At 39.4% G+C, this 27,175-nt stretch overlaps 1 protein-coding gene across 6 annotated transcripts in view; it reads left to right on the forward strand.

Moving 5' to 3' along the window:
- The window catches only part of CALD1 (caldesmon 1), a 198,140-nt gene that overhangs the window by 129,277 nt on the left and 41,688 nt on the right, over nt 1-27,175 (forward strand). For 5 of the 6 annotated variants that reach the window (XM_025379423.1, XM_025379424.1, XM_025379427.1 and 2 more), the window contains one exon: nt 25,037-25,183. In XM_025379423.1, the coding sequence (XP_025235208.1) occupies nt 25,037-25,183 (147 nt within the window). Of the gene's footprint in view, nt 1-16,679; nt 16,921-25,036; nt 25,184-27,175 lie in introns of those variants that run through there. The other variant, XM_025379426.1, reaches the window with a different exon arrangement.

Genomic DNA, 27,175 nt, shown 5'->3' on the forward strand with positions numbered 1-27,175 from the left:
CACAACTGAATGCATGACAAATACTGAAAGATTTTAAGATTTTAATATGTGGTTTCATAGTTTAATTCATAAACAATAAGTGGGATAGGCCAGGCATGGTGGCTCACGTCTGTAATCCTAGCACTTTGGGAGGCTGAGGTAGGCGGATCACCTGAGGTCAGGAGTTTGAGAACAGCCTGGTCAACATGGCGAAACTCTGTCTCTACTAAAAATACAAAAATTAGCCAGGCATGGTGGTGTGTGCCCGTAATCCCAGCTACTCGGGAGGCTGAGGCAGGAGAATCATTTGAACCCAGGAGGCAGAGGTTGCAGTGAGCCAAGATCATGCCATCGCACTCCAGTTGAGCTACAGAGTGAGACACCATCTCTAAATAAATAAATAAATGCAATAAGTGGGATAATTATTGAGTACATTTAAAATGCCAGCTGGCCATGCGTGGTGGCTCACACCTGTAATCCCAATACTTTGAAAGGTCGAGGTGGGAGGATTGCTTGAGCCCAGGAGTTTGAGGCTAGCCTGGGCAACATGGTGAAATCTCGTCTCTATGTAAACTAAAAAAATTAGCTGGGCATGGTGGCACACACCTGCAGTCCCAGCTATTGAGAGGCTGAGGTGGGAGGATTGCTTAAGCTGGGAGGTCGGTGTTCTCGCCACTGCAGTCTGGCCTGGGTGACACAGTGAGATGGTGTCTTAAAATAAAAATTAATAAATAAAATGCCAGCTGGCTGAAGTTGGTTGGGGCAGGGAGGACAGCTGGGTCCTTCCCTCACAGGTAAATACCTGTCTAAAACCATTGGGTCTAGGCAGCTTTTGCTGCTTTGTGATCAGGAAGTATTCGCTTCTTAGAAAGCTAACTAATCTCCCTGCATCGAGCTCTGATCCATCAATTCTCCATGAAGTCTGGGTATTAAACCAGCCCCAAAGAAGAGCAGAAAAGGGGATTATCCTCTTCCACTAAGACACATGCCTTTTCTGACATGGGAAGATAAAGCTCTCTGATGATAAATTTCCAAGTACATTTTAATGAGAAATGACATGGATTAAGAAAGAGATAGAGAAAATAAGAGATGAAAGGCATTCCATTTATTGGACATTTTTAGCCACAGTTCTCCTTGTATACCCTTCAAAAAAGAAAGAAAAAGTAGTCAACGGGAGGAACAAGGGGTCACAAAAAGGAGATAAGAATTTTCACCTACATTTATTCTGCATTTCTCAGCCTTCTGTGGTGTTACTATCATCAGTGAAAAGGCATTTAAGATCCTTAAGTTAGAAAAATCTTTTCTGCCCAATTCCCCACTTCTTGTTTGGAAACAAGAACATGCTCTGCAAGACCTGTAAGCACAGATTTAATTTCCATCATGATGATGATGATAAAATTATAAAAATGGTGAACATTCATATAGTACTAACTATATGCCAAGCTACTGTGCTAAGTACTGTGCAACTATTAGTTCATTCAATCCTTACAACTCCACTATGACTTCAGTGGTTAGCTAATGTGTTACCTCCATTTGCAGATGAGAAAAATTAGGCCAGAGAGGTTCACTCAGTTGCCCACCTCCTCTCGGCTTGGGTGTGTGTAAGACTGGTGCCTGGTTTTTGGCTCCAGGCTCGCTCCTGGTGGCTCCCCTGGTCTCTCCAGCTTAACATGTAATGAAAGTTATTCCCTGTGTTTTCAGAGCTCTAACCGCTAGTCTTTGAGTGGGTGAATCTGGCAGCAGCTATATTATTACATCAGATCCTGCTTGATGAGCAAACTTCTCCTCCTGGAGGAGCAGGGCAGGAGGGCTGGAGAGGAAGGATCTAGCAAGAGACTTTGAGTTCTATAACTCTTTCCGTTAAATAACTAGCCCAGGGGTCTAAGTACTGCTTTACAGGCCCTAAAAAGAGGTCATGAGTGTACCTCTTTCCCCAGCAGGAGACATGGACTTCCATATAACCAGCCAATTATCTAACTCCATTGTTATTCTCACATGACTTTGTATGCCAATTCAAGGAAAAGAAACTCGGCATAATTTTGGACCTCTCTATATCTTTTTTTTTTTTGAGACAGAGTTTTGCTCTTGTCACCCAGTCTGGAGTGCAGGGGCACGATCTTGGCTCACTACAACCTCCTTTTCCCAGTTCAAGCGATTCTCCTGCCTCAACCTCCCAGGTAGCTGGGATTCAGGCACCCACCACCATGCCTGGCTAAATTTTGTATTTATAGTAGAGACAGGGTTTCACCACATTGGCCAGGCTGGTCTCGAACTCCTGACCTCAGGCAATCCACCCACCTCGGCCTCCCAAAGTGCTAGGATTACAGGCGTGAGCCACTGCGCCTGGCTGGACTTCTCTATATCTTAAGTTCTAACCCCTGCCCTTTCAAAGCCAGAGAACTGAGACCTGGAAAGAAATGAATGGGCTTTGCTGTCGTGTAAAGAGCCCCGACTTTGGTGTTGGCCGGGTGATGGCTAAAATGCTGTGTGTGTAATCCTGGGCAAGTGATTTGACTTCTCTGTGCCAGGTTTGCTCATCTAGATTGTAAAATAGAGCAATCATGTCTATTCAATGTTGTTCTAAGGATGAGATGAGATGTATCTGCCTGGCACCTTGTAAGTCCTGCACAAATGCAAGTTATCACTGTTAAGTAAGCTTCACTATCCTGTAAAATAATTTGTTGGTTTGACTCACTTATTCCAAGTAAGGTTGGCTGGATGTGTACATTCTTCTTTATTTATCAACATTAGTGTTCATTTTTAAATAGACAGTGGCTATGATTTTTAGGTTTTTAGCCTTACAAATGATAAACCTAGAACTTCAACAAGGAGTAAAATTGAGCAGGGTAGGTATTCCTCACCAGCAGCATAACCCCAGAAGGGTGAGGTGATTCCTGGGGCCTCCTATAGTCTCCTAGCGGCCCTGATACCCTTTGGTTAGGGGTCCCTAGGGGAAGTTGAGGACTTAAATTCTCTCTAGTAGGCTTCAGAGCTCCTTATTTGAGCGGAACTGTGACATCTTGGAGAAAGAAGAGAACACCACCACCAGTCAGAAAAGCCCACAATTGTAGTGGTGTCCTCGTTCTGAGTACAAGTCACCTAACTCCTCTGAGCCAGTTTCCTCAACTATGAAATAGAAATAATAGTGCCCGTCTCACAGATACTATAACTATGAAGATCAAATCAGATCGCATATACATGAGGAAAGTGTTTTGTAAAAAGTTGCCATCTGTTTTTGCTTGGATGGACCTGAGTTCATGAGTTGGCTCTGAAAACAGCTTACCATGAAACAGGATAAGATTAGCAGGACCGCCTTGCTGACACAGATCATAACAGGGAGATGTCTCATTTTGACTTGGAAGCTGCACTAATATCATTGAAAAAAAAAAAACCTGGTTTAACTGTTGGTTGGTACCTTGTGAGAAGAGGAAGAAGGTGGTAAGAACTAAGATCAGAGCATAGTAGAGAAAGTAGCCCTGTAAACAGAGGAGAAGCAGAAAGACAGAAGGGAGGACAGAGCTTTTATTTTGCTCCAGGCTAAAAAGAAAAAAAAAGCACATTACATTACAACTCTATATTCAGGTGTCTGTCCCAGGTCCTAGAACTGGAACAGACCAACCAAGCCCAGCCCTTCTTAAAAGTAACACTAGGTGCTTCCTGATTATATATTCAACTCCCTGGGAGCATGCAAGTAAAATTTCCTTGATGGCATTTCTAAGTTTCAAACATATTCTTCCTAAAAATGCATTGACAAAAAATATTAGGATTGTGTTTTTTTGGTTTGGACTTTAAAAAAAAAAATTGTTTTCCAAACCATAATTGTGGCCTACCCCAAATGGATTCTCCTCCCTACAGTGAGGATTTCATTTTTCCAGTCCCCCCCCCTTTTCATTTTTGATGAACTACACATGTTGTGGGAGCCACTCGTGGGCCCTCAGACACGAGCAATCCCTCTGGCCGCTGCCAGTGTCCTAATAAGGGAATGAGCAAGCGCCTATTGGTGAGGGAAGGGGAGTCAGGCGGTGGATGATATTTTTGCTGATTGAAGAGGATAAGGTGTGGTTTGGCAGGTATCTCATTGGTTTGGCTGGCTCCAGACCTAGGTTTTTTCTCTTTTTTCAGTTTGAATTCTGTAGAACAGACTGCTAAGAATTGTTTTTTTCACAGATGTCTAACTGAGCCTTAGGAATATCATGCTGACACAGTTTATCTATGTTGAAAAAAGACAGGAATTTGGGGTTGTATGATGTTTTCATTAAAAGAGGTTTGAGGTTAGAGGTTAAAATCCTCTCGGTCACCAGGTGATGAAGGTGATATTGGACTTGATCAAATTGAGTCATGGAGCGAACAAGGGATATATCATTGGGTATATTTAACAAATGTTTAATAAGTTTTAAACATTTATCTATGCAACAATATTAAGTAACACCTACTTTTGCTTATAAATATTTATGTTCTCCAGTTTTAAAATAATAAACAAAAAGAGCCTGGCATTTAGGATCATAGTGATGCGTTGCTCGTCTATTTCCTGTCTGATCACTAAATGCCTGCCAGTGACTCCTCTCTCTGCTCTATTTTCTGAATGACTCGACACTGCCTTTTAACTTAACTGCATCTGGTCCACAGTGTTCTTCAGTCACTCATTATGCATCAGTGTTTCTCACACGAGCTGCACGCTGGAATCATTTGGGGAGCTTTAAAAAGTTCTAATGCCTGGATAAGACCTCGAGCAGGATTCTGATTTAATTGGTTTGAGGCATGGCCTGGGCATCAGGATTCTTAGGCATTCCCCCAGGTGATTCTAATGTGCAGCTAAGGTTGAGGACCTTGAGAAGCAACCACTGCTCTGAATGCATCCTCTGTTGGATCATCAGGCCCCCTAAAGGGCCAGGCAGTTTTTCTTCCTGACATTTTGAAACCTCTCAAGAAAATACTATACTTTATATATATATATGGAACAAGTTAGATGTGTGTGTGTGTGTGTGTGTGTGTGTGTGTGTATATATATATGAAACAAGTTAGACAGGTTTCCTCTCAAGTCAGTAGATTCAGTTCGGTTGTTTAAAACTCAACAGTAGAGAACTGTGCTTTCAACCAAAATCAACTTCCAGACACATGGGTATTGTTTAAACTTTATTTTCCATACATATAAGGAGTGAAGTACTCTACCAAGTAGTTGAAAACGGTATCCATTTCAAAGTCATAAGTAATGAGGTGAGATTTTTTATATTTTCTCTGTGTCCCTGCAAGTTATTCATCCCTTGATATGTACTTTACTTAATACATACCTCTTATTTTACTTTTTCTTATAATATGAAGCCAACTTCACATCCTGGAATTGTGAAATTGCTGTAGCAAGGATAGGATGATATGATCAAGAAATTTAAAAAATTTTTTCAGATTATCAATTTTCAAAAGTAAGAGGATATGGAAGTGCAGTACCAGCGTGGAGAGAAGTTTGGAATTTTGAAAGAATTGTGGATTAATCAGGTGTCTAGAATTACTCATAACTCTCAGCTTCCTTACTGGATATTTCATTACCAAGGAAGAAAGCTCATTTAGAAATTCAGGAATGCAAAGGCCAGGCGTGGTGGCTCACGCCTGTAATCCTAGCACTTTGGGAGGCTGAGACAGATAGATCACCTGAGGTTAGGTGTTCGAGACCAGCCCGGCCAACACAGTGAAACCCTGTCCCTACTAAAAATATAAAAATTAGCCAGGTGTGGTGGCGGGCACCTGTAATCCCACCTACTTGGGAGGCTGAGGCAGGAGAATTGCTTGAACCGGGGAGGTGGAGGTTGCAGTGAGCCACGATCGGGCCATTGCACTCCAGCCTGGGCAACAAGAGCAAAACTCAGTCTCAAAAAAAAAAAAGGAAATTCAGGAGTGCAGACTGAGTTGGGAATATAAATTAGAGAATCCTCACCTTAAAATTTACAGACAAGTTATAAACATAGATGACATTATCCAGGGAGCATATGTTGGATAACAGAAGAAAGGAGTTGAGGAAGAAACCCAATAAAAGGTACAAAGTAAACTACAAAATAAATTAAAAACAGAGAATCTCAAAAAGGAAGATGTGGTCAACAGTGTCCAAGCTCTTTGTGGGATCAAGTAAGACTGAGAGCCCAAAGGGACATTGGACAATTTGTCTCAAAGGACAGCTTAAAGAGCACAAGCTCATAACACAATGTCATTTTGGAGTTAGAGCTACTAATACCTGCATCAAAAATATTAAATATAGTCAACATAGTGTTCTGATATATTTAATAATGGAACTGAACTGTTCTTTTGATATTTTGATCAACTGGGCAAGTGATTAAGATGTCTGGAACTAAAAATGACTAGCCCCGTAGAGATCCATCCCAAGATGATTTTAGGTCAACTACCAAGTAGGTTAAACTAACTGATAAACCTAACTCTGAAATTGAATGTAAACTGACAAGACAGCTCGTGATAGAGTGGAATTAACTATTTTGGGCTATTAATGACTTATCCATTGAATTTCAGAATGAATTTTGGCTACAGCACATGAAAATATTTCCAAAGGACTGCTAAATCAAACATGCTCAGTTTACCTAGTTGTACTGAGTTCTTTTTTTCTCTTTGCAAAAGGCCAAAACTAACACTAGGCTTGATAGTGAAAAGAGAAAGAATATAATAAATTTGCAAGGGAAGATGGTGCAGGAGGAATTACAGAGGTAAGAAGGCATATGCTAGAGTTGCAGGAAAATATAGAACAGCTCTATTCATGAGCCAAGCCAAGGCCAATCACATGACAACAAAAAAGGCTGATGGCACATGCACACACTACACACACACACACACACACGCACGCACGCTCTTGAAGCAGGCAAAAGTCCACAATCTCACTGGAAAACACCAGTTGACTCCGTTTGACTTTAGCACCTGATCATTGACTAGGTTCAAAAGTCAAATACTTTTCCTGTCCATAATCATTTGGTCCTCTTAATAAGTAAAATATCCATTTTCCAGTTCTGAACTCAAGGGGATTTTCTGTGTATAGTTGCAACATAATGCCATCTCCAGAGAAAGTAGCATGGGAATGAGAAGCAAAGAAATGCATTAAAACATTTACATTCTGGTCCAGTGAGTAAAATGCACCAAGAACCTACCTAAGCAAACACTGGCAAGAAAGTCTGTGGCTGGTAATTGCTTCTAACTATTGGCAGGAAGCAATTGAAAGAAGCGCAAAGTGTTGGGGGTTCCATCTCCTGTATTTTTTTTCTAAAAATTCTTCTGTCTCCAAGCCTAGCTTTTAGTAGGCTGCCACTGTCACTCCTTGGTTGGTTTGCTATGGTTTTGTCATGATGATGAAACTGAAACCTGAGAGGTCATTTCTTTTCTTTTTTTCTTTCTTTCTTTTTTTTCTTTTTGGTGAATGATCCAATGATCAGGCTTTACCTTCTGGAACTGATGGTCACAGAATGAGCCCTACAGCCCATAGCAACATGGCAGCAGGCATAGCCAGGTATTCCAGGTTCATATCCATGAGCCAGTATGAAGTGTCTGCTTTTAAAGCCACTCACAAAACTTACGATAGAGTGTATGTGTGCTCTGTGTGTGTGCACACGCTTTGGATGACCTTCTCCCGCTTCTGTTACTGAGAGAAGATAAAGCTTTAATAACTTTAAACACCATATTTGCAGTAAATACTCATGAGCCTAGCATAGAATTGTCAGCCTTTCCCTACACATAGATTGGAGTCACATTTCATTGATCTGCCTTTTAAGGAAGCACTGTTGTTCTGTATTTGACACTAAAACTTTTAAGTCTTGGAGTATTTGGCCTTTCCATGTTCTGATTTAGATGAATCCCCATGAGCTTAGGCAGTTCACCTCTTATTCAGGTACAGGTTAGCCTCATGATTGCTATTGCTTTGTGTTTTAATGCCATATGCCTTTCTTGACTACAGTTACTAAAAATACTTATTAAATACCTGCTTTATGCAAGGCACTTCGAGAAGGGTGCTAAAAATGTATAAAACATGATTCTTGCTTTCAAGAAACAGATGCCATAATATGGGAGATAATACACAAATAACAGCAATAGAGCAATATGTGATAAATAACTGGAACAACCACAGAGATTTCAGAGGCATTAAAGAGCTCCTTCTCGTTAACTCCCATGACGGAAGAGTGTAGCATTTGAGCTGACATTGAGGGACAGATAAGTGGGGTCACGGTAAAAATGGAGAGGAGGAAAGAACCACTTAAGGAAAAACATAATCAAAGAGGGCAAGAGTATATAAAATGAAGTTAAAAGAAACTAAAAGAAAACTTTGCTGATATTCTTTATGCTTCCTGGCATCAGCACCTTCCCTCAATTTCTGACCCCATGTGACTGGTCCTGAGAGCATCACACAAAAATAGTGCCCTGGAAAAATGGAACATGAGTCCCCTGCACCCCCAGAGGGGAGAACAGTGGGGCCTTCGCTTGGCCCTGTCTTTTCAGCATTCTGTGATTCAAGGCAGTTTACTTGTAACTGACTAGGTAAATGGATTTACCAGTGGTAGACATTATCTAGTTTAAACATCATGAAATAGACCTGTACTGAGAAGGATTTCTGCAGAAGCTGCAAGCATAGGTAACACTAATAATGCAAACCCAAGACAACGCTGACACACACGGAGTGGACACTAATGCTTGTGAACGCAGACCAGTGCGTCCTTAGCCTCACACTTTACGTGTTCCTTTCAGCAGAGGTGAGTTTCCAGCAGAGAGGGGCAATCTCACTGCTTTTCAGAAGAAACTCATGAGTGGACAGATCTTTTGGCGAGTGGCACCATTTTTTTGTTATTTTGTTGGAGGAAAAGATGGAAACATGTAACCTATCAGGACTAGCGTATCTTCACACTCCACCTTGGAAACATTTTCTAATGTATTTAAAAATCTCCCCAGTGAAGAATTTCAGTAGGTTTTGAAACTATTTATTTAAAACGTAAAATTGAAACACCTTGGGATTACTTTGAACTGAAACAACTGATTGACATCAGGACAGACCATTTTTGATACAATTTTCTAGGCAAATTGCATCAAAAAATTGTGCATGGTTAGTGAGGCAGATTTAATATATTAGTACTGTGCTTCCACCAGTCAAGCCAACGATGTGTTTCTTTGTATATCTTTGGAATTAAAAGAATTAAGCAGGGCTGAGCGTGGTGGCTCACGCCTGTAATCCCAGCACTTTGGGAGGCCAAGGCGGGTGGATTACTTGAGGTCGGGAGTTCGAGACCAGCCTGACCAACATGCAGAAACCCCGTCTCTACTAAAAAGGCACAAAATTAGCCGGGCGTGGTGGCGCATGCCTGTAATCCCAGCTACGTGGGAGGCTGAGGCAGCAGGATTGCTTGAACTCAGGAGGTGGATGTTGCAATGAGCCAAGATCATGCCATTGCACTCCAGCCTGGGCAACAAGAGCGAAACTCCACCCCAAAAATAAATAAATAAATAAGCTATGACTGTCATTTAAAACTAAATGCCAGAATAAACTGAACTTAGAACCAGACCTTCACATTATCTATTACAATGCGTTGAGCCAAGATTTTTAAAAAATAATTAGTTTTATGAACATTAATAAATTAAATTTAACATTACTTTAAATATATCTTTTATTGTCATTCTATCCTTTTTTTGTTCATTGTGTTTTGTAATGTCTACAAACATTTAAATAACACTACATGTAATTTATAAATGATTATACATATACGTATAAATGTATATGTATACATGCATATATGTATACGCATACATACATATGTATACGTATACAGGTAAACGTATATGTATATATCAGTGTTAGTGGCGTATGCTTCATTTTTAAAATTGATTGTAGTATAGTATGAAAAGGCATTTAGAAACCATTGGCTTAGATCATGAATCACCAAACTTTTTTGTAAACAGTCAGATAGTATATATTTTCAAATTTGTGAGCCATACAGCTTCTGTCATAATAACTGAGCTCTGGCACTGAAGTGCAAAACAGCCATAGATGATAGAGGTGTGGTTGTATTCCTATAAAACTTTATTTGCAAAAACAGAGTGAGCTGGCTTTGGCCTGCAGGTCATAGTTTGCCAGTCCCTGGCTCAGATGACTGAAGCTCTTTGTTAATCTCCAGGGCACCTTAAGAAAGCTTCCTATTGTAGAAAGAAAACAGGTATAGGAACTTGAAGACCTGGGTCAATCCTGATTTTGTAATTACTTGTATGAGTCACTTCTCCTCGTAGATCCCAGGTTGCCAAGTATAAAATATAAAGCTTGAATTTGAAATAACCTCAAAATTCCTTCTCGTTTCATTAATCTATCATCTTAGATGCTCACTACTTTGCCACGATTTCAGGGGCTCTGAATAGAAGCAGAATAAGTGAAAATCCAATTTAATACAAGGTGGGCAAGATGAGTTCAAGAGAGTGGAAAAGGTGACAAGCATCAAAAAGGACAGAAATTCCATTCTGAAAAATGGAAAGTCACAGCTTACAGCTCTTGAGGAGTCCTCCATGGTGCTACTGTTCTAAATGACTGTGGGACTTGCTGAACTGAAGTCTCCTCTTGCAGCTAAGATGGATGGGGTCCTTGATATGGAGTAGCTGGCCCTAATTTCTTTTATTTCTTGGGGAAAGCTGCAGAGTGAGATGAAACACCTGGAGTGGAGATTGAAACTGGAAAACGTGTGCTGCCCTTCCGGGGCTCCCTTCCACAGGGCCACAGCCTTTGGAAGGAGCTTATACTTTGCTAAATGATTGGTCTGCTCTTCTCAGTTCTTCAAAGCCATCTTTCTGTATGTGCCAAGCATGATTGGCACCTCACTAATGCCCTTCATGCCTTCCAAGCCCTAGCCAGATGGACTAGTGTGCTTTTCCATAACCATATTTCCCGATTCTGCAACCTTGCTATTTGAGCTTTCTGTATGTGGAAAGGTCCTCTTTCATCCCCCTAGCTCCCAATCCTGGCCATCCCAAAAGAGCCAGCTTGAATACCACTTTCTTTGTGAAGCCTCCTCTGTTCCCTTGGCTGGAATTGCCTTCTTCCTCCTCTAAACTTTAAATCACTTTATCTATAAGTCTTCTCTAATATTTACCACATTGTACCTATTATCACATTCTTAACAGGTCTTAACATCCCTACAGATTATGGACTCCTCTCAGGGGTTGAATTCATCTTGGCTTCTGCCCTCAGTGGCTTGAATGGAGTAAATGTTCAATAAATATCTATCGAATGGATGTGCTAATTCCAGCCACCTGTGTGTCTGTTTCCAGGTTATAGCAGCAAGCATTACCTACCAGCATCCCACAACCGCAAGTTCACACTCCACCTTGGTATCTGGCGGATGGTTCTGAACAATGGTTTACCACCTCCTCCTCGGAACCTAGGCCCCCCATGCCGCCTCCTCGCAACCTAGGCCTCCATGCAGTCCCCTTGCTGCCCAGAGCTCACCACTCTGATGACAGTTCTGAATCGAACTGTCCTCGCCTCCAAGTCTAGGTTCCATGTGGATCGGTCAGGGAGAGGAATGTATACAAGAATAGCAACCCATAAGTCAGCGCCAGTGCTGTAACTTTGTAATTCAGAAATATGGACTTTTCTTTTTTTTTAAAGTCAAGTCAGTGATCTCCACCACTGAAGCAGTTCCTCCTGTATTAGGTAACAAGTTTAAGGAATTAGTGATTACACTGGTGATCTAGTCACAAGACAGCATAAGCCTTATTGGTTAGTAATCTAATCTAATGGATTAATCTAACCAATGGATTAGGATGGAGTTGCCTCGTTGGGATAGAAATCTGTTACAGGACAGACAGGAACCCTCAAGTCATTTAAGTGCTGTCGAATGTCTCTAATGCTCATGCTCCCTTTCTCAGAGTCCTGGTTCCCTGAGTCTTAAGCTGTTGGTGATTCTAACTCAATTCGCACACACAAATGTGGGTGTTTAGTTATTTAATATTATTCTGTCTATTAAAACATTCACATTTTTATAGGGGTCTTCTATTAACCCAAAGGGAATCTTTAATCATAGAAGATTCTACTTGGTTTGGTTTGGTCAGGCTGGCTTTTTACCAAATCACAACAAACGGGTGTTTGCTTTTCTCCTTCCACGTTGAGCAGGCCCTGTGTTAAGCAACATTTCCACTGATTTAGGAAGATGATCTATCAAGAGCAGAGCAGACTCCTTGACTTCCTTTCTCAACAGTAGGGAGATGGGACCCGTGAGCAGTGGTTGGCTGCCAAGTCCCCTGCAAGAATGAATATTCTCTCCAGTGGGCAAAGCATCCATGATTTGGTCCTTTATTTCCCATTTCCTGTCTCCACTCAAGGTTTGTCTTTCTACTTTCTGCCGCTGGTACACAAAGCTCTCCAATGCTAGCACCTGGAGTGGGGATATGAACCAACTGGATGTTAGATAGCTATGTGCAGGACCTCTGGAGTCAGGCAGGTAGGGTTCACTCCATTCTTATTAGAATGGCAGTGACTTCTTCACTAGCAGAGCTAGCAACAATGCCCCAGTGTCAGATCTATCATATGTTACAGTTTCCTGTCTGAAGAAGAGATGAGGGGTACAAGAGGGAGGAACAAGATGGGAGGCAATGCCACTCGAGTGGAAAGGAGCCCTGGGAAGGAGGAAATGAATAGTAAATCTTTTTCCAATTAAGAAAAATGAGAGTGGAAGCAAAAAAGCTCCAGAGGGCACTTTTGGGGGAGGGAAAGATCGTAAAAGGCCTGTTATGAAAATCCATTACCCATAAATTTCCCCATATTAAGCAGAGCCTGTCTAGAGAGGATGCTGAGAATTCACTCAGCTGACACAAGAAATGTGACTTGATTTAGCGGCATCCACATGCCGTTTACCGTTTCCATTGACATGTCTGCAATACCACTTTCCCTTGCAGAGAACCCCTTTAATTACTCACAGGCTTATAATCTCCATTTAAGGACATCTTGCTTTCATTTTCCAATCGCTTTATGTCTTTTGTCAGATGTTTACCGATGTGATAGTAGTACCATAATTTGAAGCTCAACCACGTGAGATTATGGACTTTAGTGTTGTATCACATGAACATTTCAGATTTGGGGGTGAGATCACTCTAAATATAAGACTCACCTAAAAGGAGTTCATATTTTTTACGTTTGAAGAAGACAATGGAAATTCCTCTTTCTAGGAGATTGTCTTCAGATATGAAAATAACGTGCTTGTTTATATACCTGTGGTCAGATGTCATTGCATCCAACTCAGCCAGTAGAAATGGGGGAATATCCTTACATCCTGCTCTGGAGCAGGTGTGATTCAGTTGCATATCCAGATCCAGACCTCTATGCAAGAGAAAGAGCTAGAAAAATATAGTGCTGCCAGCCATCAACACCTGGGTCTGAAGTGTTTCCTAATGTTTTATTTTCTTTAAACGACTAAGCCCAAGGTTTATTATCCACATCTACTATGCACATTAAAGCTAGATTGTCCTTTACTAGATAATAGCAGTCAAAGAACAGCTCCAACTCAGATTTTACTTTTGATTGACAACATTTTTTAAAAGCCTAAGTTCATTGAGGATCATATTTATTTAAAATTCTTCTTTTTTTTTTTTGAGATGGAGTTTTGTTCTTGTTGCCCAGACTGGAGTTCAATGGTGTGGTCTCAGCTTACTACAACCTTCACTTCCTGGGTTCAAGAGATTCTCCTGCCTCAGCGTCTTGAGTAGCTGGGATTACAGGCGCACGCCACCACGCCCAGCTAAATTTTTTTGTATTTTTAGTAGAGACAGGGTTTCACCATGTTGGCCAGGCTGGTCTCAAACTCCTGACCTCAGGTGATCCACCTGCCTTGGTCTCCCAAAGTGCTGGGATTACAGGTATGAGCCACCACACCAGGCCTATTTAAAATTCTTACTCGTTATTTTAAGACTCTTATAAACAAAGAATTCTAGGGTGGGGATGAAGAAAAGGTAAAGTTCATGAAAACCCAGGTAGTAACTGGGCTTATCTTTTTTAGTCACATTTATACCAGTTGAATCTTAAATAATGACGGAAAGAGAGGAAGGAGCTTGGTTATTTTATTTTAATTATCTTCCTGGCCACTTAAGCATTCATAATCCCTTTTCATTCATTTCCCCTAAAGTTTAATTCAAGTAACTAAGTCAGGAGCAATAGATATCTTCTCCACCACCAACCCTGTCTCTCCTTACATATTCTTTGTAAACATTTATAAATTAAAAAGTGAATGTTTGTATCTGAGCAAGCTTATTGATTTAATAGGTTGGGGTAGATGGGGTGGTGCAAATTCTGTCCCTGTTTGTGACAAGATGAATAGATTTTAGTTTATCTTAGGAAACTGTCATGGAATTATCCTTCCAAAATCCATATTTACTGGGGTTGGCAGATGCATTATTTCTTTCAGAAATAAATGTGAGAAAAAGGGGAACTCAATAAAAGATAAATCCAGTTTCTGTTCATTTTATTTGTACTGAATATCACAAACAATTTCTGGACGCTTTAAAAGAAAATGCACCAATTGAAAAAGAAATTAAACATTTATCTCACAAATTATAATCTCAAGAAATGTTTGGAAAAGCTTGTGCTTCCTCTGTTGTTATAAACTACAGCTATTCATATAAACATAGATGAATCTCAAAAACATAATGTCGAATGAAAGAATCACAGAATACATGCAGTATTGTTATGTATAGTTTTTTTAAAGGCAACACTGAAAAATACATTGTTTAGTGATGCATACCATGCTGGTAAAACTACAAAGAAAAGCAAGAGAATAATTCAGAGATCCTAAAATTCAGGCTAGTGCTTATTTGGAGGCATTTAAAAAGAGATAGGTATGCAATTGAAGAGGAGCACATAAGGATCCCTAACAACTGGTGCTGTTTAAATTGGGTGGTAGGCACATGGTTATGTGTCTGATTATTCTTTAAAGTAGTTTTGTACACAGCTGGGCATGGTGGCTCATGCCTGTAACCCAGAACTTTGGGAGGCCAAGGCAGGCAGATTGCTTGAGCTCAGGAGTTCGAGACCAGCCTGGGCAACATGGGGAGACCCTGTCTCTGCAAAAAATACAAAAATTAGCCAGATGTGGTGGCACACACCTGTAGTCCCAGCTACTTGGGAGGCTGAGGTGGTCAGATCACCCCCAGGAGGTCGAGGCTGCAGTGAGCCAAGATTGTACCAGTGCACTCCAGCTGGGTTACAGAGGAGACCTTGTCTCAATAAATAAATAAATTAATAATAGTAATAAAGTAGTTATGTACTACACATTCATTTGTAGGTACAATATAAGTCATGATAAAAGTCTTTTTAGCTTGAAATAATAAACCCAAACAATTAGAATCCATCATTTAAAAATGTCCTGTGAATATGTGCATAGATTCAGAAATGAGCCTGTAAGCTTGGGGATCTGCCTGCCCTGGAGCAGGACCATTCTAAGAACTGTCCTTTTAAAACTCAGAGTCAGAATCAGAACTCTCAGTACTCCCTGGGTGCCTTCTAACCATGCAGGACCAACCAGACCTAATCTGTTTGTTGGACAGGATGTTCCAGTCATAATGATGCTAAGTACCAGACTGCTATGGTATGTGTAGACACAAGAAGAGGATTTTATGTCGCTGTGTACTCTGTTCTGCAGCACGTTTCCCCTGTTAGGGTCTGTAATTATAGAAACTCATCCAATTATGGGATGTCACCATTGTATAAAGCAAATGTTGGGCTGGTGGTGACAACTTGTGAGTACATACATAAGAACACTAAAGCTTCCAAGTACACAGTGTTTTATTATTGAGAACCCAAGTATGGTTGGTATGCAAACTTTAATGACTCTCAAATTATGTCTATGTATGGGGAGATGGGGTGGGAGAATGGGGAATAAATGAAGTGGGAAATGCTTTGCTTCCTGAGTAACTGTCTTCCAAGTAATATATCCCCTTGCGTGCTCTCACCCCAGGAAAAGGCATAACACTGATAGCAGCAATGAACCCCACAATGAAATAATACAGCACATTTCCATGAACATTTTTTTTTCTTCTAAACCAAGAAGGCTTTCTTTCACTCTCTATTATATTAATAACAGACCAATTGACTATGGACTACTTACTAATCAATGTCTAAACATACTCTGATACGAAAAATATTTTTATTTTCCTGATTTTTTTTCCTCCATAATTTTTAATGCCTGCCTTTTAAGGAATCCAAGGAAAAAAATTCAGAGTTGGATTTTATGTGAATTAAACGAAACCACAACATTTTGCAGACACCACATATAAACAAAATCATATTTAAGAGCCTGGAATGTTTCTATAAACTTCTTTTAACTTTCAAACATACAGTAAATCTGCAAGGCAAATATGACTCATTTCAGTAGCTCAGGATTTTCCCTCCTGATCACAGTATGGTCTGAGATTTTGCTAAGAATGTTTGAGCAATTTATAGAGCTACTTGGATATGTTTGGAGAATGTACTTGCATTTCATGTTATGAAATAAAATCCCTGGGGGTTTTGGTATATGAAAAAGAATAATGAAAGTATGTGTGAGTCATTTTGCCTCCAAATAATTGATTAGCATGTTTCCAACCTACATGAGGTTTTAACTTTTTAAGTTGGATCCCATATTAAGACCCAGGTTCAGACAATGCCATTAGCAGAACCAATAATGATGGGAATCAAATAAAAGTAATTGACTAAGAAGTCATCCTTTTTTGAGGCTGTGAGCCCCAGGCATTCTTCTTCGGGGTGTGGCCTTTATGGGGAGTGTATAGCTGCAGAAAGCTGGGGACAGGATAGTGTCCTGGATTGAGTATCTCAGTTACCAGCCTGAAATCTCCATCGCTCAACACCGCTTTCTCTCAAACGACTCCTTATATGAAAGTGCAGAGACAGTGGAATGCAGAAAGATTAGAGCTGATCTTGGGGTCCAGTCAACTGTCTACTGGCCAGTAAGTTACTATGAATTCACAAATGGTGAACTTCAATAGCATTCCTTCTGTGAGTGAATTTATTTGATCTGTTGGAATTTCGGGTGCAGAGTTCTTTTTCAGAATATAGGAATATGGCAGAAACAATTAAGGAAAACAGACTTGGAAACTTTGATCTGAATAGAGTCCTCTTTAAGTCTTTTATAACTGGGCTTCACTACAATACTTGGAGCCTTTTGTTTTCTCTGAGGCTTTTTCTCACTTAACCTGTGGGCCTGCATCTGTGTCTGCATTTGTGTGTGTGCTTATCAAGCACAGGGAATATTGAAGAACACAAAAAAGGTTGAAGGTGACAATTCAAAGTCTATCCACTGGCACACTTGTAATCTCTTTCAATACAGCAATGGTTCTCCAGCGGTGAAGATTTTGAAAGAGATTCCCAAATTCATGTCCACACCAAGTATTTTCTGTAGTCTGATGCATAGTTGTCTCATGTATGACTGTTTTTCAAATAAGCATATATGCACTGGTTTATAAAATACAGATTCCTTTTTATGCACTATCGAATTTATAGATATTTTAGAAAACATTTTATCAATAGATAAGAAAAGTATAAGCACTTGTCATGAGATCTTAATTTTTTCTTAATACTTTAAAAGGATCCTCATTCTTAAAATGTTAGAAACTATTGCAATACAAGATACAGAAGATTACATCTTTTCTCTAATCTTACCAGTTAGCAGTGGACTATCTTAGTGTATGTTGACCCAGCTTGGCTATTTGAAATGACAAAGCATGGGAATGTAAATTAAAACAACTCCTGTGGTCGGGTGCAGTGGCTCACGCCTGTAATCCTAGCACTTTGGGAGGCCGAGGCAGGCAGATCACCTGAGGTCAGGAGTTCGAGACCAGTCTGGCTAACATGGTGAAACCCTCTCTTTACTAAAAATACAAAAATTAATTGGGCATGGTGGCAGGAGCCTCTATTCCCACCTACTCAGGAGGCTGAGACATGAGAATCACCTGAACCGGGAGGTAGAGGTTGCAGTGAGCCGAGATTGGGCCACTGTACTTAAGTGAGATTCTGTCTCAAAAAAAAAAAAAAAGAAAGAAAGAAAAAAGAAAAACAAACAAACAAACAAAAAACTGCTGTGCAGAATAATCTGATCTGATCTTTTAAATTTTAAATTTAAATGAACATATACTATTTCACTTCTCAATATCTATCCTAAAGAATTACTTGCATTGTGCAATAGGGGAAAAAAATGAAAGAACCCAAAATGTCTTTCTGTAGAATGGTTAAACTGTGGTATCCTATTACATAAATGATGAAAATAAAGGTATGCCCTACTGAACTGATTTTGAAAAGTCCTCAAACATATTATTAAATTTTTTTACAGGCAAAATAACTATATTATATATCCCACATATGTAAAAAATACAGCATTGCAATATGCAAATCCAAACTTGATTAACTATTTGGTTATCTAGGTAAGTACTCAGAGTAGTACTGTGATTATCAACATAAAATAAGTAAATATTTGTACTCTCTATAAACTGTTCTTTTTCATTCTCTCTGAGTCTTTAATGTGCCTAAACATGTAATAAAATCAGCACCCTCCCCATAAAAATGTCTATTATTTTTCCCCTGATTTAATTTTTAACATGGCTTCCTGATAAGAGATCTTGTTTTGTTAATAAAATACTATTGCCATGATTTTACTTGAATCTTGAAGGATGATGTCCTATAATCTCAAACCAGAAGATACCAAAATGGAGAAAAGATAAAATGAAGGGAATAAGAGCAACATTCTTTAAACTACGGGGAACACAGAGTAAAAATCAAACAAGACGATCTATACTATAGTTGAGATGATAATAAGAATTTTGCCAGTGTTGCAGAAGTTTTGAGAAATATTTGATAGGGAAGCTGGGGTGGGGGAACACTGGGGCAAGAGGACAACTCGTGCCTTGCTCCGGTGTCTTGCTAAGGAAGCTTCTGCAAGTTCCTCTGTCTCTCGTCTGGCATACTTTTAGACCCTGGCCCATCCAAATGTAATAACATCTCAATGATCTCCTCATTTGCCATGTCTGCAAGACTTTAATTTATTTGAACTTTCTATCTAAAAGGCATAAACTATAACATGGTTATCTTGTTACTTAAATACACTGAGGCAGCAGGGCCTGGTGTTAAAGACCTAAAATATCTTTGGTGTAAAAGCCACAGCATTAGAAGAGCGCTTTCCCATGGCATATATGTTTTTTTCTTATCTTGTAACACCAGGGCCCTTAAGCAGTGGTTCCAGGAATGGAAGAAAAGCCAGTCCTCTCTACTTTTTCATACTCACACAATCGAGTAACATCATGTGATTATGATGGACTTTTACAATTCTTTGCATTTATTCGTCAGTGTGTGAACACACACACACACACACACACACACACACACACACACACACACGAGATTATGTCTCTTTCTCCCAAATATCCAGTGAGCCATGTTGCTGTCAACTGGCCTTGCTGCAGAAAGGTCGACTGTACCTTTCTCCAAGTGTTTGTGCCAAAAGATGAGCAAAAGCACTTACCAAGTAACAAAGTAGAATACTCCACAATAAACCTTCTTCCAACCAGCATAGGTGGGAAGTTCATGGATTCTGGTCAAACAAACATTTTATTTCACAGAGAATTACTTTATAGATCATTTGTGGACTACCAGTTTAAAAAAAAAATAGATCCACAATAAAATGCCTTTGATTTAAACTCTATTAAACATAATTCAGTCATTCTCAGATGATTCAGATAAACTTCAGTATCCCACACTGCTTCTGAATCATCTGGGAACGTCAGTGGCTTTGTTCTGTAGCATATGGCAGACAGGTTAACACTGGCATCTGCTGAATTTTCACAGAAGGAACAAATGGATTATTATGCTTTTATTACAATCCAGTGGTTGGTTAGGTATGATTTTTACTAGTCAGCAGCATTTCAAAGACATTTAAATCTGGCGTGTGGAAAATCAGAAATGTCAACATTTTGCCTTTCACTGAAGCATGAAGCAGGCCCTGTGCTATCATTTGATATAATAAGGATCCTGTGTACTTGTCTTTTTGAATAAATTCTGCTTTGTGGTGAAATTAGCTTTCATGCATTACTGGTGTTAAAATGACAATTTGTCGATGATTATCAAAAGCCTGTAAAACTAGCATACTCTTAAACTCAGAAATTAAACTCAGAAATTCTAACTTCTGAGAAATTTTCCTAAGTAAATAATTGAACAAGTGATTAAAGTGAGTCTATAATAACGTCCTTAGCAGCATTGTTTATAAGAAGATATAAAGTTGAAAACAATCTCAAATGTCCCTCAGTAGAAAATTGGTTAGACCATAGTAGATCCATGTAATCATTATGTATGTGTATACCTAAGTGGAATACTGTGTTGCTATTGAAATTATATATTGCTAATATATTAAAAATAGTCATAAACAAGGTAAATTAAAGAAATGGTGTATGAAATGATATGTATGACATAATCCTATTTTATTAAGAAGGAAAATGTCTGTGCATGCACAGGAAAATGGTAGAATGTATCACATACTCATCATGTTCAAATCTGGGTGGTATGATTCTAGGGAGTGGCTTTTAATTTCTCCTTTATACATTTTGAATTGTTTGGTTTTAAAAAAAATTTTATATGTGTGTTGCTTTTAAAATCCAAAAGAATGAACAATTGAGGGTATTTTTTTTTTCAATTTTGAAAGAAAAGATAATAAACCTGTGGTGTTAGTAGGATGGGAACGTCACCACGAGGGAGAGGCCTAAAAGCTAAGAAATGACTGTTTTGCATGCCTAAGGCGAATGTAGGGAGCCTCAGAGTTGAAGAATTTCCACCCATATCAGGTCATTTGGCATGGACACAATTTTACCTATAAAGTCAATTGATATGTTCTTGAACCAGCAACTGGACATGTTATGATTGAAAATGCCATGAAACCATTTTAGCTCTTGTTTTTGTTCTTAACTTTATAAACAACCTTAATATCTTTCTTTATCAGTCAGTCATTAAAAGATCCTTAGAAATTTTGCCCTATGATATGGTTAGGCTTTATGTCCCTACCCAAATCTCATCTTGAATTGTACTCCCCGTAATCTCCACGTGTCAAGGGAGAGACCAGGTGGAGGTGATTGAATCATGGGGCAGTTTCCCCCATGCTGTTCTCATGATAGTGAGTTCTCACAAGATCTGATGGTTTTATAAGGGGCTCTTCCTTCTTCATTTGGCACTTCTTCCTGCCATCTAGTGAAGAAGGTGCCTTGCTTCCCCTTCACCTTCTACCATAATTGTAAGTTTCCTGAGGCCTCCCCAGCCATGCTGAACTGTGAGTCTATTAAACCTCTTTCCTTTATAAGTTACCCAGTCTCAGGCAGTTCTTTATAACAGTGTGAAATGGACTAATACACTCTAGTAGCTGTGTATCCTAGAAAAGGGGCTCCAAATGGAGAATGATTGCCTATAAACTTTAAGCTGTACCGAGCGAGAAGAGTCAGAAGAGACAGTGGAGATGATCGGTTGTTCAGGTCGCTCCACTGAGAAATCAAAGATGAAGAGAGGTTACATGTGATGTGGCCGATGTGGCAAATCTAGTTCATGTCAGAGCTAACAGCCAGCAATATCCAGCCATGAAGCCCAGTGGGTAGGTGAAAGGAGAAAGATGGTAACTTCTCAAAATAGTGGGAAATTAAGGACTTAAGGTTATATTCCATTAAGGGGACGGAGGAGTTTTGCTTTTAGGATAGGTGTATGTTCGTTTTCACACTGCTATAAAGAACTGCCTGAGATGGGTAATTTATAAAGAAAAGAGGTTTAATTGACTCACAGTTCTGCATGGCTCGGGAGGCCTCAGGAAACTTACAATCACGGAGGAAGGGGAAGCAGGCACCTTCTTTACAAAGTGGCAGAAGAGAGAAGAGTGAGGGAAGCAGGAACTTGCCAAACACTTATAAAAAACATCAGATCTTGTGAGAATTCACTCACTGTCATGAGCACAGCATGGGGGAACCACCCCCATGATCCAATCAGCTCCCACCACATTCCTGCTTCAACACCTGACACCTGGGGATTACAATGCAAGATGAGATTTGAGTAGGGACACAAAGCCTAACCCTATCAATTGAGATATCCCATATGGAGTTTTGTGCCTCTTGCTTGTCTTGGAAGAAGAAGGCCCCAAGTAATAGTCATGACCTCATGGCTGATCCAGAGATGTAAAAAAGCAAATTGAGACTTCCTGTTTTGATTAGTTTGGGAAGCAGTTATTAAGGATTGATTCTCCCTGTTGTGGTTAAAGCTGTCTACCAAGAAATAAGCCAAATGAATATTAGGCCAAGAATCTGAAGGGTGAAGCCAAACCACTGGGAAGGGCTTTCTACTGCAACTACAATGTGATTGAATTAGAAAGGAACATTCGAACCATGTCATGTTGTCACCTCAAATTCAACAAGTCTAAAATTGAACTCATCTTTCCTCACGAAGCGGCTCCTTAACTGAACTTTCCTAACAACAGGAAGACACTGCAGTGCAGAATGTTTTGCCACGACATATCTGTCTATTATTTCATTTGATTATCACACACAAGAAAATTTAACTCTAAAATTTAACTTTAAAAGATTAATCAAAGGACTGCAGATTAGTAAGAGACCAATTTTAAAACCCAAGTTTTCTGAATCCTAATCTAGTCATCCATTATCAACTATATCACACTGCCCCCCCTCCATATTTGTGAAGTAAACCAGCCCATTTTATAGAATTACTAAGTGACACTTTATTTGTATTGGCTTTTGAGGATTGCACATGAGCAGATTTTGGTAAACATGAGGTCAGATTTTCTCAAGTAGCAAAGAAGAAACCAACCAACCTTCGGAATCATTAATCCTGTTTTTTTATGAGATACCTCAGTGAAAAAAACATTCATAGCATTCTTATTATTGAAGTCAAAAGATGACACAGATGAAATGAAGTACTGACTCTAAGCCTAAAAATGCCTAGTGTATAACTCTAACATGAGCACACCATCATCAGTTATATTAGGTTAATATATGGTATAAGTGGTATGGTTCTACTGTTTTGTCTTAATTTGCCAATTATTTTGGCTTTGCAATGATGTAAGAATTATAAGCATGTTCTAGAGAAATGCCATACAACATTGTACCTATAGTTAACAATATGGTTAACAATTTTTACAATTTTAAAGTGTATTGTACACTTTAGAATATGCCAACAGGGTGGATTTCATGTTAAGTGTTCTTACCACAATTTTAAAAAGAATTATTAGCATGAAATGTTTACATATCTGGATTTCTATTTTGTAGATATGTAAGTAACATTGTAAGAAAAACACTGTAATTCTCCAGTACAAAAAGCAGCTTGCTACACAATGCAGCCCCACACCCATACCCAACCCATTGACCCGTCGAGTCAGCACCCATCCTTTCTCGGCACTCTGTATCTCAGTACACATTCTACCTTCAAAAATAGCTAAGTCAAACAAGTTCAAAATAGCTATTTCCTCTTGAGTTTGAGCATCTGCAGTTCCCCAGCCCCAATTCTTTATTTGGAAATAAGTATTAGGAGAAACATACCTAGCATAGTGATATTGATTTGTAATTTCCTCAAATAGACGTTCACTTTAGATGACTACAAAAGCTAAATAGAATTCAGGAGCTCGAGACCAGCCTGGGCAACATAGTGAAACCCCATCTCTTAAAAAAAAAGAAAAAAATACTAAAGTTAGCTGGGTGTAGTAGTGTGCACCTGTAGTCCCAGCTACTCAGGAGGCTAAGGTGGGAGAATTGCTTGAGCCTGGGAGGTCAAGGCTGTGGTGAGCTGTGATCACATTACTGCATTCTGGCCTGTGTGACAGAGTTAGACTCTGTCTTAAAAAAAAAAAGAGCTAAGTAATATATACACATGTGAAGTCCTCTGTGTCTCTTCTGCCTTCCTCAGCCCATCGACTTCTAGCTAAATACACACCTGTGGGCCATTGTGATGTGCCCAGCATGGCAGTGGTATGATACTAAGGCATGTTTTAGAGCAAAAGAGGGGGGCCTTAAAGAGAGCTGCCACCCCTTCAAAATGCACTGACTCTGAAGCATCCTACCAATTGTCACTAACACCTTCTCTCTCCAGTGAAAAGGAACTGGAGGGAAAAACAAAATCCCAGCAAAGAAGATATCCTACTCCCAATTTTAATAATACTTATTACCGAATATAATATTTAATTTTAATAATATTTATTATAATATTATGTTTACTATAATTATTAAATAAATTTAATAATTTTGGCTTATTAGCACCAGCCTCGGTTTGGTAGTGTAACTTGATTCTTTTCTGATCTTCGTGACAGTGTCTACACAAATAATTCATGCAACATGCTGTATCTTTTGAAGTAAGCGTTTTGATTATTTTTGGTTCAATACTTTGAGTCCCTTCTTCTAAATCTTACATGCTGGTAATCAGCTTTGTAAAGAATTCCTAACCCAAGGCCAGGCCTGGTGGCTCATGCCTGTAATCCCAGTACTTTGGGAGGCCGAGGCAGGCAGATCATGAGGTCAGGAGTTCAAGACCAGCCTGGCCAGTTTGGTGAAACCCCATCTCTACTAAAACACAAAAATTAGCTGGGCATGGTGGCACATGCCTGTAATCCCAGCTACTTGGGAGGCTGAGGTGGGAGAATCACTTGACCCCAGGTGGCGGAGGTTGCAGTGAGCCGAGATCGTGCTGCTGCACTCCAGCCCGGGTGACAGTGTGAGACTCCGTCTCAAAAAAAAAAAAAAGAAAAAAAAGGCTAACCCGCAGTTTCCAAAGGAACTTGTTTTTGTGCAGAATGTTTTAGTTTAAGTTGTTATTTGGTAATTGTAAATTATCTTCTGTAGCTATTGGATTAATGCACTTCACATAGTTAAAAGTTTGAAAGCTAGTTGACTAGGTCTCTAAACTTAAGGAACTGAACCATCCTTTTAGACGTATGTGGTTCATTAAGCAGTTAAGTTCAGAAAAGGGCTCAGGGCTGTTCCTGCCAAGAAGTTGGTGAAGACATTTGGCAAGTGGCATGCTCAAGAGGTTGTCTTTGTAATGTTGCAGAATCGCCTACCAGAGGAATGATGATGATGAAGAGGAGGCAGCCCGGGAACGGCGCCGCCGAGCCCGACAGGAACGGCTGCGGCAGAAGCAGGAGGAAGAATCCTTGGGACAGGTGACCGACCAGGTGGAGGTGAATGCCCAGAACAGGTACTCTCCTCTTTGGGACGGGGAATTTCTAACTTACGTGTTAGCCTGTCTGTTGAATGGAATTTGTCAAGCAAAGCATTCCTTTCCCGGCTCAACTCAACCCTTTTTCAATCTAACTTGTTGAATTATTTTGCAGTCATTTTAGGCAACTAATCTGATTAGATAGGCAATCTGATTTAGACATTAGGACACGATATTCTATTTCTCTCCACCCCGTTCCCATCTCATAAACATACCCCACTTGAAGGCTTTTATTTCATTTTACAATCTAGCATTTGTTTAATTAATAACTATGGTGTGCTATATCTTTTTTATATATATATATGTATGTATTTTTTCTGTTTAATTATTTCAATAGTTTTCGGGGAACAGGTGGGGTTTCGGTTACATGGATAAGTTCTTTAATGGTGATTTCTGATATTTTAGTGCAGTCATCACCCAAGCAGTGTACACCATACCCAATGTGTAGTATTTTATTCCTCACACCCCTCCTACATTTCTCCCTGAGTCCCCAGTGTCCATTATATCACTTTTGTACCTTTGCATCCTCATAACTTAGCTCCCACTTATAAGTGAGAACATATGATATTTGGTTTTCCATTCCTGAGTTACTTCACTTAAAATAATGGTCTCCAACTCCATCCAGGTTGCCGTGAATTCCATTATTGTGTTCCTTTCTATGGCTGAATAGTATTCCATGGTGTGTGTGTGTGTGTGTGTGTGTGTGTGTGTGTGTGTGTGTATGGTAAGTAGCTTCTAACTGGGGAGTAGGTATAGCAAAGGGGAAATAGGTATAATTTCTGGGGTTCACTAACTGACTTTGACTCCCAATTTGACCTGACATATATATATATATGATATATATATATATGTATGTATATATATACAACACATTTTCTTTACCCACTCATTGGTTGATGGGCATTTAAGCTGCTTCCATATTTTTGCAATTGCAAATTGTGCTTCTATAAACATGCATGTGCGAGTATATTTTGCATATAATGACTTCTTTTCCCCTGGGTAGATACCTAGTAGTGGGACTGCTGGATCAAATGTTAGTTCTACTTTTAGTTCTTTAAGGAATCTATATGGTTTTCTGGTGGGTTATTTCTTTAAATAAGAAAAAGTATTTACATTTATTCTGTAGGGTATTGCTATCCATTTTGAACTGAAGATATGTTAGTATAGTAGAGTTCTCTGTGCCTACCATTAATAGGTAACACATGAATTTTTAAAGTGGGCATGAATTGCAGATGTCTTCTCTTTTCCAGTACACAGCCCGAATCAATAGTCTCTGATCATTATAATATTCAACAAGATACAGAATTCTGCTTAATTTAATGTGGTTATTCAAACACACTTAATGAGTTTGCTATTACGTATTTTCTCACTCAGGCCCTGGTAGAAATCAGGGAAGTTGAGAATGCCTAATAGGTTCAACTTCTTCAAAGAGGGCTTTTGCAGCAGAAATAAGGTCTTATGGTTCATTATGCTAATGGTTAGTATGTGTCATTTATATTGTCATTTATATGCCCCAAGGTCTAAAAAAGATGAGGATATTTGAGGAGGAAAATGGAGAAAATAATTTTAATTTAAAACCATGAAACCATGGACTGATTATAATGGTTACACTATATAAGATCTCACATGTGGTTTTGGTTTTAGTTTGTTTTACTTTGTTTAATTCAATCTATTTAGAAAATTCTAAAGGGAATGGGTCCCGGCTTCCTTAACCTAAGTTTGGGAGGCTGTATTAGAAGGTTTCTGAAAGCAGTCTTGAAAATGTTGGCCGGTAGCACAGATATTGGTTACCCTTTCCCTCAGTAAGTAGCTTCTAATTGGGGAGTAGGTATAGCAAAGGGGAAATAGGTATAATTTCTGGGGTTCACTATCTGACTTTGACTCCCAATTTGACCTTTCACTAATTGTATTTCTTCAGTTAAATGGAAATAAAAATTAATACTTTTCTCCTAAAAATGCTGCTAAACTTAA

Source organism: Theropithecus gelada, chromosome 3, assembly GCF_003255815.1.
Source record: "Theropithecus gelada isolate Dixy chromosome 3, Tgel_1.0, whole genome shotgun sequence".
NCBI lineage: Eukaryota > Metazoa > Chordata > Mammalia > Primates > Cercopithecidae > Theropithecus > Theropithecus gelada.